The following is a 16,635-nucleotide window of genomic DNA, read 5'->3' as shown; positions in this document are numbered from 1 at the left end:
GTCTGGAATTCGCTGCCCAAGTTGGTGGTAGAGGCAGAAACTTTAAACTCTTTTAAAAAGTACCTGGATCTGCACCTCAAGTGCTGTAAGCTGCAGGGCTATGGGCCGGGTGCAGGAAGGTAGGATTAGAAAGGTCACCTGGATGTCCTCGGGCTGGCATGGACAAGATGGGCCTGGCCTCCTTCTGTGTTGTAACTTTTCTATGGTTCTATGGCCTCACCTGCCCCTCACTCCACCACTAACCTGCCCAATCTCGGAGAGATTCCAAATCAAAGTCTAACTGAATGAATCAGGGTGGTTCACTAAAAGGTCGAATTGACTTGTCGTGCTTCACCACGGAGCTTACAGTATTGGAACGGTTAATAATTCAGGGACAAGTTCTTATTTTAAGCACTATAAGTGAAGTTCTGGGAAAACTCAGCAGAGGACAGCATCTGCGGAAAGAGAAACAGAGCTCGGGACTCAAAGGAATGTCATATTGGACTCAAAACATCTGCTTCTCTCTCCACAGATGTTTTCCCAGCATTTTCTGTTTCTATTTGAGATTTCCAGCATCTGTAGCATTGTGATTTTTTTTCTTTCATGGGATGTGGGCGTCTCTGGCAAGGCCAGATTCAGGGGTGTTGCCCATCCCTAACTGCCCTTGAATTGAGTGGCTTGCTCGGCCAGTTCAGGGGGCATTTAAGAGTGGCCCTTACCGGGTCTGACCTGCCCGTGGCTCCAGACCCTCAGCAATGTGGTTGACCCTCTGCCGCTCTCTGTCACCGCCGCTTTCTCAGAATAACTGACCATGTCAGCGAAGCCCATATCCCAGAAATGAACAAGATATGACAGCAGCTCAATTCTACAAATCGGCTTCAATTTACATCCTTACAACCGTTCTGCTCAGTGAATTTGGTACCCAGATTTTAACAGGAGTCATTCAAAGGTCATTCTGTGGGGAAAAGAAACAGAAAGCTCAAACTGTGAGGCCATTGTGCCCACTGCCCCTGTGCACCTTGTGTTCTTACCAATCCCAGAACACCGTTCTCGCTCTGCAGGTGGACAGTGATCTCCGGTCGGATGAAGTTGCTGGCCAGCATTGGCATTCCAATGCCCAGGTTAGCTGGAATGTTCCGGTTAAGTCTAATACAGGACTCAAAGAGAAGTCAGAATCGACACCTGGACAGAAACCAACTTAATGTGGAACCATAAGACCTAGGAGCAGAAATTAGGCCATTCGGCCCATCGAGTCAGCTCCGCCATTCAATCATGGCTGATAAGTTTCTCAACCCCATTCTCCCGCCTTCTCCCCGTAACTTTTGATCCCCTTACCAATCAAGAACCTATCTATCTCCGTCTTAAATACACTCAATGACCTGGCCTCCACAGCCTTCTGTGGCAATGAATTCCATAGATTCACCACTCTCTGGCTAAAGAAGTTTCTCCTCATCTCTGTTCTAAAAGGTCTTCCCTTTACTCTGAAGCTGTGCCCTCAGGTCCTAGTCTCTCCTACTAATGGAAACATCTTCCCCACGTCCACTCTATCCAGGCCTTTCAGTATTCTGTAAGTTTCAATCAGATCCCCCCTCATCCTTCTAAACTCCATCGAGTACAGACCCTGGATGGTTAATGTGTGAGTGAGCGTGTGGCTAACAGCTGCAGTATCAGACCATCAGAATTTAAGGGGAGGAAAAGACCATTTGAATCAAGAAATCTATCTCCATTTGCCAGGTCAATCCCACGCACTCTCCGCACCCCATTAATCGCTTCTTGATTTAATCTCTCTCTCTAATTATTTCCATTTATACTCCCAGCTTCAATGTTCTCTCTGGCAAATTATTCCACAACTTTGGGAGAAGGAGACTCGCTCCTAACATCCTAAATCCCCGCACCCCCTGGGATTTGAACCCTTACCATCGGGGACATTCTGCTGGGTCGAGTCTGTTGGCTCCCAAAGCACCAACAGGTCACCCCGGCAACTCCTCGATCGAAAGCAAACCAACTCAACCTCCTTAAACCTTCACTCCGGGGTAAAGTTCCCAATGCACTGAGACATCTTCATTGCCCATTCTCCCTCCCCTTCCCTCACACATGTCCTATGAGCAGATTTGGCCGCATGTAGCTCACTCTAACCAGGGCTTTACACAGCAACACAACCTCATTACGTAGTATTCACTAATCGGATAATATAACCAACGCCTTTTTGTGACGGCTGCCAAACTCTGAGTGGGTGGCTTTGCTGATCTAATGGTTATAATCCCTTAGATATCTCTCTTGTTCACACTGTGCCATTTAAGAACAAAATATTCCCCCAATCTCTAGGCCTTTAAAAGCCTGGGAACTGAGCCAGTAGGTTATGTGCAGTGTTAAAGGATACCGTACATACCATCCTCAAACTCCAGTGCGGCTCTCCGAATGATCCGTTCCCTCGTGATGTCCGCTTCCGTTGTCGGTTTGGGGTTACAACTTCCCGTCTGTCGAAAAGTTCGCCTCTGAACGTAAAAGAACATCTTACAAATACTGCAGAGCGGAAGCTTCTGGAAGGAACCAGTGTCTGTGGGAACACTGCGCACGAGAAAGGTCCCGACCATAGGAAAATTCCAGGTTCGACTCCCTGACATTTTGGGGACTATTGCAGGTAAACGCAGGATCAGGAGAAAGAATCCCAGGCGAGTCCCCAGGACCGGCCATATCATATTCGCGGCCTAGAATAGGGACCCACCAGGTCACAGGGAGGAAACTCATCAACATCTCCCCAATGTGGAACATGCCACCCCTTTACACTCTGGTCTCAGCGTCAATCTGATGTTTGGTCTCTGCTTCCAGGTCTGAGCGGTAAATTGGAAAGTAATCTGGGCTGTCCTGTGGCTGAAGATCAGTCTCTGACAATGGAGCCCCCACCCTGCCTTCTGGGAGCCTACTAAAGTAATCACATTGACACCGACTGGGGGGAGTTTTGGTCTGGCTTGGCCTGCAGAGGTGAACCTCTGCTGGAGAGCAGAGAGTGATTTTGAGACTGTCCTTTTAATGCTACATAAATTGTGTATTTAAGACCGAGATAGATAGGTTCTTGATTGGTAAGGGGATCAAAGGTTACAGGGAGAAGGCGGGAGAATGGGGCTGAGAAACTTATCAGCCACGATTGAATGGCAGAGCAGACTCGATGGGCCGAATGTCCTAATTTCTGTTCCTATGTCTTATGGTCTTACATATCTGTGTGGTGTAGGGCAAAAGCATTTCATAAGGCATATTTTGGTTGCATTAGTTAGATGACATGAAACTTAAGACCATAAGACGTAGGAACAGAAGTAGGCCATTTGGCCCATCGAGTCTGCTCTGCCATTCAATGAGATCATGGCTGATCTGATAATCCTCAACTCCACTTTCCTGCCTTTTCCCCATAGCCCGTGATTCCTTTACTGATTAAAAATCTGTCTATCTCAGCCTTGAATATAGTTAAGTTTATCTTTTCTCTAGTTTGATGTACCAGTTGCCAGTTACTTAACGTTTGATCTGCTTTGATTTTTAACTTGTTTGTTTCACAACATTATCTTAAAAAGTGAAATTTTATCTTTTGGTTCAGTCATTTGAGAAATTCATCTTTTAAGAAGCGAGTTAATAAGCCATTCTGTTGTAGCAAACCACTACAGAAAGCACTGTGAGTGTACCTACACCACATGGACTGCAGCAGTTCAAGAAGGCAGCTCACCACCACCTTCTCAAAGGGCAACTAGGGATGGGCAACAAATGCTGGCCCAGCCAGCGAAGCCCACATCCAAGAACGAATGAAAAAAAAAACACCTCTATATCTTTCAGAAAGAGTGCCTCAATATGACGAATGACTTTAAGTACAGTCTCTTCATACAATCGTAGAATCATAGACTTCTTACAGCACAGAAGGAGACCATTCAGAGCATCGTGTCTATGTTGGCTCTATGAAGGAGCATTGTACCTAGTGTCATTCTCCTGCCTTCTCCCCGTAACTCTGCACATTCTTCCTTTTCAGATAATGATCCAATTCCCTCTGACCCTGCCTCCCCCACGCTCTCAAGCAGTGCATTCCAGATCCTAACCACTCGCTGTGGGGAAAACTTTCTCATGTCTCCATTACTTCTTTTGCCAATCACCTTAAATCTGTCCCTCTGGTTCTCGATCCTTCCACCAATGGGAACAGTTTCTTCCTATCCACTCTGTCCAGACCCATTGTGATTTTGAACACCTCTATCAAATCCCCTCTCAACCTTCTCTTCTCCAAGGAAGACAATCCCAACTTCTCCAATCTAACTTCATAACTGAAGTTCCTCATCCCTGGAACCATACTCGTGAATCTTTTCCACACTCTAAAGCTTTCACATCTTTCCTCAGGTGTGGTGCCCAGAGCTGGACACAACACCAGTGGTCTTTGAGGCCAAACCAGTGTCTTAAACACGTTTAAAATAATTTCATTGCTTTTGTACTCTATGCCCCTATTAATAAAGCCCAGGATACTATATGCTTTATTACCCGCTCTCTCCACCTGTCCTGCCACCTTCAATGGTTTATCCACATATACACCCAGGTCCCTCTGCTCCTGCACTCCTTTAGAATGGTCCACTTTATTTTATATTGTCTCTCCGCATTCCTCCTACAAAAATGAATCACTTCACACTTCTCTGCATTAAATTTCATCTGTCACCTGTCCGCCCATTCCACCAACCTATCTTTGTCCGTTTGAAGTTCTACACTGTCCTCCGCACAGTTTACAATGCTTCCAAGTTTTGTATCGTCTGCAAACACTGACTGTGCCCTGTACACCAAGACCAAGGTCATTAATATATATCAGGAAGCCACAGACCACGACTGCTGGCTATTCACCCTTCCTCCTCAGGGTGCTCTGCAGCCGCTGAGTGACATCCTTGACCCTGGCACCAGGGAGGAAACACACCATCCTGGAGTCATGCCTACAGCCACAGAGACACCTGTCTGTTCCTCTAACTATCGAATCACCTGTCACTATTGCTCTTCCAGCCTTCCTTGTACCCCCTGTGCAGCTGAGCCACCCGTGGTGCTATGGACCTGGCTCTGGCTGCACTCCCCAGATGAACCATCACACTCATCGGTGTTCAGAACTGAATACTGGTTTGAGAGCGGGATGCACTCAGGGGACTCCTGCACTACCTGCCTGTAACTTTCTGACAGTCCGATGGTCACCCCTTCCCTCACTGCCTGCACACTCTTAAACTTCAAGAGTGCCCACATCTATAAACATGCTATTTACTAAGCTCTCAACCTCACGGATACGCATCAGTGACACCAGCTGCTGCTCAAGCTATGAAACCCGGAGTTCAAGCTGCTGCAGCTAATGGCTCTTCCTGTGCATGTGTGAACACGGGCAGAATTGCAGTGTTTCTCACATAGCACAGGATGTGCACTTCAGAGGACAGGAGTGCCCTGCCTCTTGTTACATGGCAGCCAAACACTAGTGAGATAAATGACCGGGTCATCTATTTTTGACTGTACTGGCACAGGGCCCAAGCAGAACTATCTGCAGTTTCTTTGGATGCTGCCAGGTGATTGTTCACATTCATCTGAACAGGCAGATCGGGTCTTGGCTTCAAAGTCTGAGCAGAAGGGCAACACCTCTGGTCAAGGCTGCACTCCCGTGTATGGTGATGTCACGCGCTGTACTGGAGTGGGGCTTAAACAAACGACCTCCTGACTCTGAGAGCGTTAAGGCCAGCAGTCAGCCCAATGCTGCCAAACACGCAGCCTTCCTTCAAATACAGAAACCCCGTGAACTGAGACCATATCCAGTTGTTGGATGTGGGATCCTGCTGTGTTCAAAATAGCAGCTTCGCTTGCCATGATAACAATTATTGCACCTCAGAGTAATTCATTGACAAGGCAGCTTGGAGAGAAGTGATGAGCTCCCACATCAACACAGGTTGTGTTTTTTTTGGTTAAGTTTATACACGTATCAGGGCTCACGCAAAGCCAGCACCCAGGCTCTGCTCACCTCAATCCTCTTCTCATACTTGCTTCCCTTTATGACTCTCTGTACATATATACTGGGGATGTGAACATCTTCCGGGGCAAAGGCTCCAGTGTCAACAATCTCCTCCACCTGTTAAACACAGAGAGACAATAAGAGGTACAGCCATCAACAGAGCTCCCTCCTCCACGTGCTGCCGATTCTCCAACTCTTCCCATTCGGGATGGGGTTTGATTCACAGCTGCTGACACAAAAACAACTCCACCCAACAGATGGTTCTTTGCATGAGCATAAACTGTGAGGGTCAGCTGCTCCACTGACCCTGCGACACGGCACAATCGATTCCAGCTTTGGGCACTCAAACTTATCGCACAGGGTAGAATGCTGGACCATCTTGCACTCGAGTCCTCTGCAGCACAAACTCAGTGTGTTAACCGCACTCAGAAACCCAGAGAACAACGTGCTGCAGAACAGGGGACACTACTGAGACTGTCTAAGGAAGACTCGGGGGTTAGTGTAGAGAAAGTGTTACTCTATCTAACCCCGTGCTGTACCTGCCCTGGGAGTGTTTGATGGGGACAGTGTAGAGAGAGCTTTACTCTGTATCTAACCCTGTGCTGTACCTGTCCTGGGAGTGTTTGATGGGGACAGTGTAGAGGGAGCTTTACTCTGTATCTAACCCCGTGCTGTACCTGTCCTGGCAGTGTTTGATGGGGACAGTGTAGAGGGAGCTTTACTCTGTATCTAACCCCGTGCTGTACCTGTCCTGGGAGTGTTTGATGGGGACAGTGTAGAGGGTGCTTTACTCTGTATCTAACCCCGTGCTGTACCTGTCCTGGGAGTGTTTGATGGGGACAGTGTAGAGGGTGCTTTACTCTGTATCTAACCCCGTGCTGTATCTGTCCTGGGAGTGTTTGATGGGGACAGTGTAGAGGGAGCTTTACTCTGTATCTAACCCCGTGCTGTACCTGTCCTGGGAGTGTTTGATGGGGACAGTGTAGAGGGAGCGTTACTCTGTATCTAACCCCGTGCTGTACCTGTCCTGGGAGTGTTTGATGGGGATGGTGTAGAGGGAGATGCAGTAACATGCCACCTTGATGTGTGATCATGTTCACTAAAGTATTCCTTCATTTCCCAGTATTGTTTCCTATTGGATAATTACATTTTCATCAGTGAATTCAGTTTCCCATGTTCCTCAGAAGCACTAACCGTGTGCTTTCTGTTTGTCTGTGAACGAAATGGTGGAAAGGCTTACTCTGGGGATGGGGCCCACACAGTCTGCCTGGGGTCATGTGATGTAACACGTGACTGAATTAAACAAGCACACAAAACTGTTATTCTTCAAAGAATATCTAATCTCACTGCTAATCAAACAACCAAAACCAAACTTCAAACAAATTGCCTATCACCTCTCTGCTGCAGATGCTGGTAATCTTTCTGCTAGTGACATACCAGTGACTGAAGGTGCTGCATTGGTTGCTAGGTTACCTCCCTCTTCATCTCCACTCTATGTGCCTGGTGTCTCTAATTCACATGCACCAGGAGATGGAATTGATGGCTGCATTTAGAGACAGTCATGTGGAGGGCGCAGAGTCGCTTTAGCAACTCTTTATCTAGCACATGCACACACTGTCTCGCTCAGTAAACTTCCATCTGCAGGTTAAGAAAAAGCTATCTTAAAAGTACTAACCACATGCTTGCCACCTGAGCTGCAGCTGTTGACGGCAGTTCACCAGCACCTTAGAGGGCAATTAGGGAAGGGCAATAAATGCTGGCCCAGCCAGCGAAGCCCACATCCCTTGAAAGAACTAAATAATGTAGACAGACACATAAGGACAGAAGAAATATGAGCTGGAATTGTTCATTTGAACCTTTGTGCCTGCTCAATCATTCACTCTGTCTTCCTATTTTATCTCCATACCCTTCAATTCCCTTAATACCCACAGATCTATCAATCTCAGTCTTGAATATATTCACTGATAAAGCATCCACAGCTCTCTGGAGTAGAGATTCCAGAAATTCACAACTGTTTTCTGAAGAAACTTCTCAGTCCTAAATGGTCAACCTCTCATTCTGAGTCTGTGACACTGTGTTCTCGATTCTCCAGCCAAGAGAAACATCCTCTCAGCATCTACACTGTCAAATCCCTTAAGAACCTTTTATGTTTCAATTAGATCACCTTTCATTCTTCCACACACACACACACACTCACTCACACACGTACCTCCACCACAGTCACTTTAGCAGCTTTACACATGGGTTGGTTGAAATTCCGTGCAGTTTTCCTGAAAGGGAACATACAGATGTGAGAGGGCAGTCCTGAGCAGCGGGCCAATCCCAGCAGCCCAGAGCGCCGGGCCAATCCCAGCAGCCCAGAGCGCCGGGCCAATCCCAGCAGCCCAGAGCGCCGGGCCAATCCCAGCAGCCCAGAGCGCCGGGCCAATCCCAGCAGCCCAGAGCGCCGGGCCAATCCCAGCAGCCCAGAGCGCCGGGCCAATCCCAGCAGCCCAGAGCGCCGGGCCAATCCCAGCAGCCCAGAGCGCCGGGCCAATCCCAGCAGCCCAGAGCGCCGGGCCAATCCCAGCAGCCCAGAGCGCCGGGCCAATCCCAGCAGCCCAGAGCGCCGGGCCAATCCCAGCAGCCCAGAGCGCCGGGCCAATCCCAGCAGCCCAGAGCGCCGGGCCAATCCCAGCAGCCCAGAGCGCCGGGCCAATCCCAGCAGCCCAGAGCGCCGGGCCAATCCCAGCAGCCCAGAGCGCCGGGCCAATCCCAGCAGCCCAGAGCGCCGGGCCAATCCCAGCAGCCCAGAGCGCCGGGCCAATCCCAGCAGCCCTGAGCGCCGGGCCAATCCCAGCAGCCCTGAGCGCCGGGCCAATCCCAGCAGCCCTGAGCGCCGGGCCAATCCCAGCAGCCCTGAGCGCCGGGCCAATCCCAGCAGCCCTGAGCGCCGGGCCAATCCCAACAGCCCTGAGCGCCGGGCCAATCCCAACAGCCCTGAGCGCCGGGCCAATCCCAACAGCCCTGAGCGCCGGGCCAATCCCAACAGCCCTGAGCGCCGGGCCAATCCCAACAGCCCTGAGCGCCGGGCCAATCCCAACAGCCCTGAGCGCCGGGCCAATCCCAACAGCCCTGAGCGCCGGGCCAATCCCAACAGCCCTGAGCGCCGGGCCAATCCCAACAGCCCTGAGCGCCGGGCCAATCCCAACAGCCCTGAGCGCCGGGCCAATCCCAACAGCCCTGAGCGCCGGGCCAATCCCAACAGCCCTGAGCGCCGGGCCAATCCCAACAGCCCTGAGCGCCGGGCCAATCCCAACAGCCCTGAGCGCCGGGCCAATCCCAACAGCCCTGAGCGCCGGGCCAATCCCAACAGCCCTGAGCGCCGGGCCAATCCCAACAGCCCTGAGCGCCGGGCCAATCCCAACAGCCCTGAGCGCCGGGCCAATCCCAACAGCCCTGAGCGCCGAGCCAATCCCAGCGCAGTCTTCAAAGGCGAGCTCTCTGACCTCGATTTGCAAGATGGATGCATTGTCCTACTATACTGTAACCTGGTAAAGTGCATGTACATCACTCCACCCTGAACACACAGATGCTTGTTAAGAGATCAGCTCTACAGGCACAGAACACCCCCTCCCGGTGCTGCAGCGAATGGCCAGAGAGTCACAGGGGTCTACAGCACAGAAAAAGGCCCTTCGGCCATTCTTTATGTGTCATCCAAGATGGTTAGTTGGCAACTATTCAACCATGGGAGAAATTACACCTGTCCTCACCCACACACAAAAGTTCAATACGATCACAACAGGTTTCAAACAGTCAGAACTTGGTCATACAGAACTTGAATCTTGCTGAAAAGAGACACATTGCCAAAGCTTTTTATCTTCCTCTCATCGGGTCACAACACAAGAATGTCAAATTTCAAACAATCACAACAATTTATACTGCAGGAGAAAGGAGTGCTGATTGGTTTGACGCATTCTCTGCAAACAAAAGGAATATGTTCAAGCCTTGAGCCTCTGAATTGCCCAGGGGCTTGGAGAGCGAATAGTTCTTCTCTGCTTTCTCCATGGCAACACCTCGGCCAATCAGAGTCAGCTTGCCAACCTATCGGCACCCGTTTCTCCCGTAGTATAAATTGCTGTGATCCTTTGAAATTTGGTATTCTTGCATTTGTCTTGACGAGGGCAAGATGAGAATCTTCAGTAACGTGTCTCTTTTCAGCAGCAGGCTCATTGTGGCGCAGGGACCAATGTGTCCTACATACGGCCAGAATTGAAACAACAGCTTAAACTGAGTTTCTTGTGCTCCCATCCTGGGTAGGGCAGTGGGCTGAATACTGACCTTTTAGCTCAGGGATCTCGGCGTGACTGGACAACAAAAGCATCCTGTGTCTGGTGTTGGCAAGTCTCCTGTAAAATGAGTAGGTTGGCCTGTTTCAGCCCACACGCCTGACGAATAAAACAGCGTATAATTCATCCACCTCCAATCCCTATCCTATTAGTACCATGGAGTTTCTAACTCCCTACCCACCATGCAATGCTGGGGTTAGGTTTACTTCAGTATAAATAACATTTAACTGGATTACGGCTGAATAAAGAGACAGGCTGTCGAAAGCTTTTGATCTTGCACTCATCAGGACAGATTCGCAAGAATACCAAATGTAAAGGGAACAACAATTTATACTACCTTCAAAGAGAGTGCTGATTGGTCAGCAAGTGGACTTCACAGAATCACACAGAGCAGAAGAGGCCCTTCGGCCCATCGAGTCTGCACCGACACGTGAGAAACACCTGACCTACCTACCTAATCCCATTTACCAGCACTTGGCCCATAGCCTTGAATGTTATGACGTGCCAAGTTCTCACCCAGGTACTTTTTAAAGGATGTGAGGCAACCCGCCTCCACCACCCTCCCAGGCAGCGCATTCCAGACCATCACCACCCTCTGGGTAAAAAAGGTTTTTCCTCACATCCCCCCTAAACCTCCTGCCCCTCACCTTGAACTTACGTCCCCTCGTGACTGACCCTTCAACTAAGGGGAACAGCTGCTCCCTACTCTAATTGGCAGAAGTGTTGCCATGGAGAATGCACCAGGGAACAGTTAACTGACAGGATTTTGTTTACACTTAAACCAGACAGGTCGACTCTGATTGGTCAAGGTGTTGCCATGGGGAATGAACCAGGGAATGGCTGTCCCCCAAGCTTTTGTTTAGTTCAAAATGGCGCAATGCGAGGCCAGGCTCTGTTTACAAAGCACAGGGCCCTGTGTGTGAATGTATCTAGCATGCATAAGTGAGCCACACTGCCAGCTCAACTGATAACCTTCAATTGGTTCTCAGTGTAATTCTTAGCAAAATCAGGATTGTTTAGTAAGTGTCGTCCAATTGCAGAATCACATCTAAGGTTGGGCACTATGAGTTTTGCAATCACGGGCTGATTAAGTATGGTTAGCACCGTGCCCGTTGCGAACAGCGGAAGGGGCATGATGTTTGATACAATCCACCAGTCTTTGGGACATACGGCCTAGCATCACACTGGCACTGGAATTCATACACCACGTTACTCATTTGTGTGATGGGCAGAACGTCTTTTTGGCTTGACGGCCGCATCCTGTTAGTGGTGAATACCACTCATGTTGCTGCTGCATTATAGTAATGTGAAACAGCTAACTTCACCTGTTGCTCAGATGTTTGAGATACCTTACCCTTCCAGGGTAATCTGAGATGGACTGGGCACCTTTCAGGACCAGAAGTGGCAGCCTCAGGCCCGTCCAGGAGTCTACACGATACCCAGCGTGCAATGATCTGATTAGGGTCACCATTACCCTGCCTTTGCTGCGCCCGATTTCAGAATCAAGCTTGCACAGTGAGCAAAGGGCTCGGGGCCTATTTAGGAGGGTGTCGATAAGGCAGCGTTTAACTTCTCTCAAATTAACACCCCTGCTTCAATCCCGGCCCCCCTCTCGATTCAGCCCGTGCCCAGCTGCCTCCAATCGGATTGGGCATCAGAAGGATGAATTACCTGAACACAATGTTCCCAGCCTGATCCGCTTTCCAGGCCTTAACCAGTGCAAAGTCCCCAGTGATCCCTTTCTCCAAGATGTAGTGCCGGCCACTGAACTCCCTCACCTGGGAGAGAAAGAAAACAAAATGGTATCAAACCATCGGATCCTGTCACGCTCACACACAATATGGACTTATGGAGTATAAGCTCAAAATGGGCACTTTTCTTGAAAACACAATAGAGCTGAGAGATCAGGTGGCCTTTCCTTTCCTGTCAATATACATGGAACTTACACAAAACAACCGGGCTAACCTTCATATCTGAACAAGTCATTAACATGCAAATAAGCTGGAGGGAGAAGTCATGAAAATGTAAGTGACCTTTCCTGTGGTTAACAGCTGACCTTTTCAAAATAATGGAAGAAACTGCTTTCAAAATACTGCTTGCAGACTTTTTGGCTTTGGAGTTGAAATCAGAGAATTGGTGTGAAAAAACCCGATTCTATCATGGCCGCATGTGAACGGGTGAAACTCGAACCCCGTTATTTGACAATGGTCTAGTTTTCAGAAACCATTTGTGAACACAGTAGACAGAAACAGTCTGATCACATGACAGAAACTAGCTTTCTGATAAGGATATTCATTAAGGCATATTTGTGGAGCAGCAAAGGGAGAAAGATCCAGACCAGCAAAGGCACAAGACCCTGCATAAGAAGCAGCAATAGGTAGAGAATTCAGGTTGGCCTTTACCTCTCTACTTGAGGAACTGAGCCAGGGTTTCATTACAGGGGTTCGAATGCCTTCCACTGGAGTGGAACGAGAGAAATCTTCCACTGCAAGCAATAATCTACTGCAAATGCAACTTCCTAAACTTCCAGACCCTATTCTTCAGTGGACCAAGAGAAAAAACCATAAGACCTAGGAGCAGAAATTAGGTCATTCGGCCCATCGAGTCTGCTCCGCCATTCAATCATGGCTGATAAGTTTCTCAACCCCATTCTCCCGCCTTCTCCCCGTAACCTTTGATCCCCTTACCAATCAAGAACCTATCTATCTCCGTCTTAAATACACTCAATGACCTGGCCTTCACAGCCTTCTGTGGCAATGAATTCCATAGATTCACCACTCTCTGGGTAAAGAAGTTTCTCCTCATCTCTGTTCTAAAAGGTCTTCCCTTTACTCTGAAGCTGTGCCCTTGGGTCCTAGTCTCTCCTACTAATGGAAACATCTTCCCCACGTCCACTATCGAGGCCTTGCAGTATTCTGTAAGTTTCAATCAGATCCCCCCTCATCCTTCTAACTCCATCGAGTATAGACCCAGAGTCCTCAAACGTTCCTCATATGTCAAGCCTTTAATTCCTGGGATCATTCTCATGAACCTCCTCTGGACCCTCTCCAGGGCCAGCACATCCTTCCTGAGATACGGGGCCCAAAATTGCTCACAATATTCTAAATGTGGTCTGACCAGAGCCTTATAAAGCCTCAGCATCACATCCCTGCTTTTATATTCTAGTCCTCTCGAAATAAATGCCAACATTGCATTTGCCTTCCTAACTACTGGCTCAACCTGCAAGTTAACCTTAAGAGAATACTGGACTAGGACTCCCAAGTCCCTTTGCACTCCAGATTTCTGAATTCTCTCCCCATTTAGAAAATAGTCTATGCCTCTATTCTTCCTACCAAAGTGCATGACCTCACACTTCCCCACGTTGTATTCCATCTGCCACTTCTTTGCCCATTCTCCTAACCTGTCCAAATCCTTCTGCAGCCTCCCCGCCTCCTCAATACTACCTGTCCCTCCACCTATTTTTGTATCATCTGCAAACTTAGCCAGGATGCCCTCAGTTCCTTCATCTAGATCATTAATGTATAAAGTGAAAAGTTGTGGTCCCAACACTGACCCCTGCGGAACTCCACTAGTCACCGGCCGCCATCCTGAGAAGGACCCCCTTATCCCCACTCTCTGCCTCCTGCCAGACAGCCAATCTTCTATCCATGCTAGTACCTTGCCTCTAACACCATGGGCTCTTATCTTACTGAGCAGCCTCCTGTGCGACGCCTTGTCTAAGGCCTTCTGGAAGTCCAAGTAGATAACATCCATTGGCTCTCCTTTGTCTAACCTACTCGTTACCTCCTCAAAGAATTCTAACAGATTTGTCAGGCACGACATCCCCTTGATGAAACCATGCTGACTTTGCCCTATTTTACCATGCACTTCCAAGTATTCTGAAATCTCATCCTTAATAATGGACTCTAAAATCTTACAAACGACCGATGTCAGGCTAATCGGCCTGTAATTTCCCATCTTTTGCCTCACTCCCTTCTTAAACAGGGGGGTTACATTAGCGATTTTCCAGTCCTCTGGGACCCTCCCTGACTCCAGTGATTCCTGAAATATCACCACTCACGCCTCCACTATCTCTTCAGCTATCTCCTTCAGAACTCTGGGGTGTAATCCATCTGGTCCAGGTGATTTATCCACCTTCAGACGTTTCAGTTCTTTCAGTTTTCCTAGCACCTTCTCCTTGATAATGGCCACCATACTCACCTCTGCCCACCGACTCTCTTGAACTTTGGGGATGTTACTCGTGTCTTCCACCGTGAAGACTGACGCAAAGTACCTATTCAGTTCCTCCACCATTTCTTTGTTCCCCATTACTACTTCTCCAGTGTCATTTTCCAGCGGCCCAATGTCCACTTTTGCCTCTCTCTTACCCTTTATATATCTAAAAAAAACTCTTGCAATCTTCTTTTATATTACAGGCTAGTTTACCCTCATATTTAATCTTCTCCCTCCTTATTTCTTTTTTAGTTGTCCTCTGTTGGTCTTTGTAGGCTTCCCAATCCCCTGGTTCGCCACTGCTCTTCGCCGCATTGTATGCTTTCTCTTTAGCTTTTATGCTGTCCGACTTCCCTTGTCAGCCATGGTTGCCTCGTCCTCCCTTTAGTATGCTTCTTCTTCCTAGGGATGAATTTTTGCTGTGTCTCCCAAATTACTCCTAGAAACTCCTGCCATTGCTGTTCCACTGTCTTTCCTGCTAGGTTCATCTCCCAGTCAATTCTGGCCAGTTCCTCCCTCATGCCTCTGTAGTTGCCTTTATTCAACTGTAAAACCGTTACATCTGATTCCAGCTTTTTCCTCTCAAATTGCAGGGTAAATTCTATCATGTTATGGTCACTTCCTCCTAAAGGTTCATTCACCTTAAGCTCCCTTATCAAATCTGCCTCATTACACATCACTAAATCTAGAATTGCCTCTTCCCTAGTGGGCTCCACCACAAGCTGCTCCAAAAAGCCATCTCGTAGACATTCCACAAATTCCTTTTCCTGGGATCCACTACCAACCTGATTTTCCCAGTCTACCTGCATATTGAAATCCCCCATGATCACTGTAACCTTGCCTTTCTTACACACCTTTTCTATCTCCTGGTGTATCTTGTGCCCCACATCCTGACTACTGTTCGGAGGCCTGCACATAACTCCCATTATGGTTTTTTTACCTTTGCGGTTCCTCAACTCTACCCACACAGATTCTACATCATCTGACCCTACATCATTCCTTGCTATTGATTTAATTTCATTTCTTACTAACAAAGCAACCCCACCCCCTCTGCCAAGCTGCCTATCTTTTCGATAGGATGTATATCCTTGGATATTTAGCTCCCAGTCCTGATCCCCTTGCAGCCATGTCTCCGCAATGCCCACCACATCATACCTGCCAATTTCAATCTGAGCCACAAGCTCGTTTACCTTATTTCGTACACTGCGTGCATTCAGATACAAAACCTTCAGTCCTGTATTTCCCGTCCCCTTTCTCATTGTCGTCCCTTTATCTGATGTGCTTGAAATTAGATTCCTAGCCCTTTCCAAACACTCTGTCCTATTTTGTGTTCTGGAGACTTTAATAGCCTCTCCTGGGCTCTCCTTCCTTTTCAGTTTTTTCATAATTTTCCATGAAGTTGAATCCACCCCCCCACACACTAACCTGCTACTTTGTTTCCCATTAGTCATACTTCTTGGAGTTTTACCCTTCCCTACCCCCCCCCCCCCCCCCCCCCCAACTTTCTAGTTTAAAGTCCTATTGACCACCTTATTTACCCTTTTCGCTAGAACATTGGTCCCAGATCGGTTCAGGTGGAGACCATCCCAACGGTACAGATCCCTCCTGTTCCAATACTGATGCCAGTGCCCCACGAAATGGAACCCCTCTTTCCCGCACCACTCCTTTAGCCACATGTTTACTTCCCTTATTCTTGCGTCCCTATGCCAATTTGCATGTGGCTCGGTTAGTAATCCGGAGATTATAACCCTTGAGGACCTGTTCTTGAATTTAGTTCCTAGTTCCTGATAATCCCCAAACAGGTCCTCTTTCCTAGTCTTACCTATGTTATTTGTCCCGACGTGGACCACAACAACTGGATCCTCCCCCTCCCTCTCCAATAACCTTTCAAGCCGGTCAGAGATATCCCTCACCCTGGCACCGGGAGGCTACATACCAAGCGGGACTCTCGATCCTGCTTACAAAGGAAGCTATCAATTCCCCTAATTATAGAAACAGAAATACCTGGAAAAACTCAGCAGGTCTGGCAGCATCTGTTCTGTTGAAGGGTCATGAGGACTCGAAACGTCAACTGTGCTCTTCTCCGCCGATGCTGCCAGGCCTGCTGAGTTTTTCCAAGTATTTCTG

The 16,635-nt window shown here is 48.5% G+C and overlaps 1 protein-coding gene across 1 annotated transcript in view; it reads right to left on the bottom strand.

Annotated features, from left to right (window-relative positions):
• oxct1a (3-oxoacid CoA transferase 1a) overlaps positions 1 to 16,635 on the bottom strand; it is a 105,069-nt gene that overhangs the window by 53,999 nt on the left and 34,435 nt on the right. The window contains exons 6-10 of the mRNA XM_078560209.1: positions 11,968 to 12,074; positions 8,178 to 8,238; positions 5,978 to 6,085; positions 2,360 to 2,474; positions 1,011 to 1,105 (exon numbers count right to left, since the gene is read on the bottom strand). Of these exons, the coding sequence (XP_078416335.1) occupies positions 1,011 to 1,105; positions 2,360 to 2,474; positions 5,978 to 6,085; positions 8,178 to 8,238; positions 11,968 to 12,074 (486 nt within the window). The remainder of the gene's footprint in view (positions 1 to 1,010; positions 1,106 to 2,359; positions 2,475 to 5,977; positions 6,086 to 8,177; positions 8,239 to 11,967; positions 12,075 to 16,635) is intronic.

The sequence above is a fragment of the Cetorhinus maximus genome, chromosome 2 (genome assembly GCF_964194155.1).
Source record: "Cetorhinus maximus chromosome 2, sCetMax3.hap1.1, whole genome shotgun sequence".
Classification (NCBI taxonomy): Eukaryota; Metazoa; Chordata; class Chondrichthyes; order Lamniformes; family Cetorhinidae; genus Cetorhinus; species Cetorhinus maximus.
This window is presented reverse-complemented; position numbering and strand designations above follow the sequence as displayed.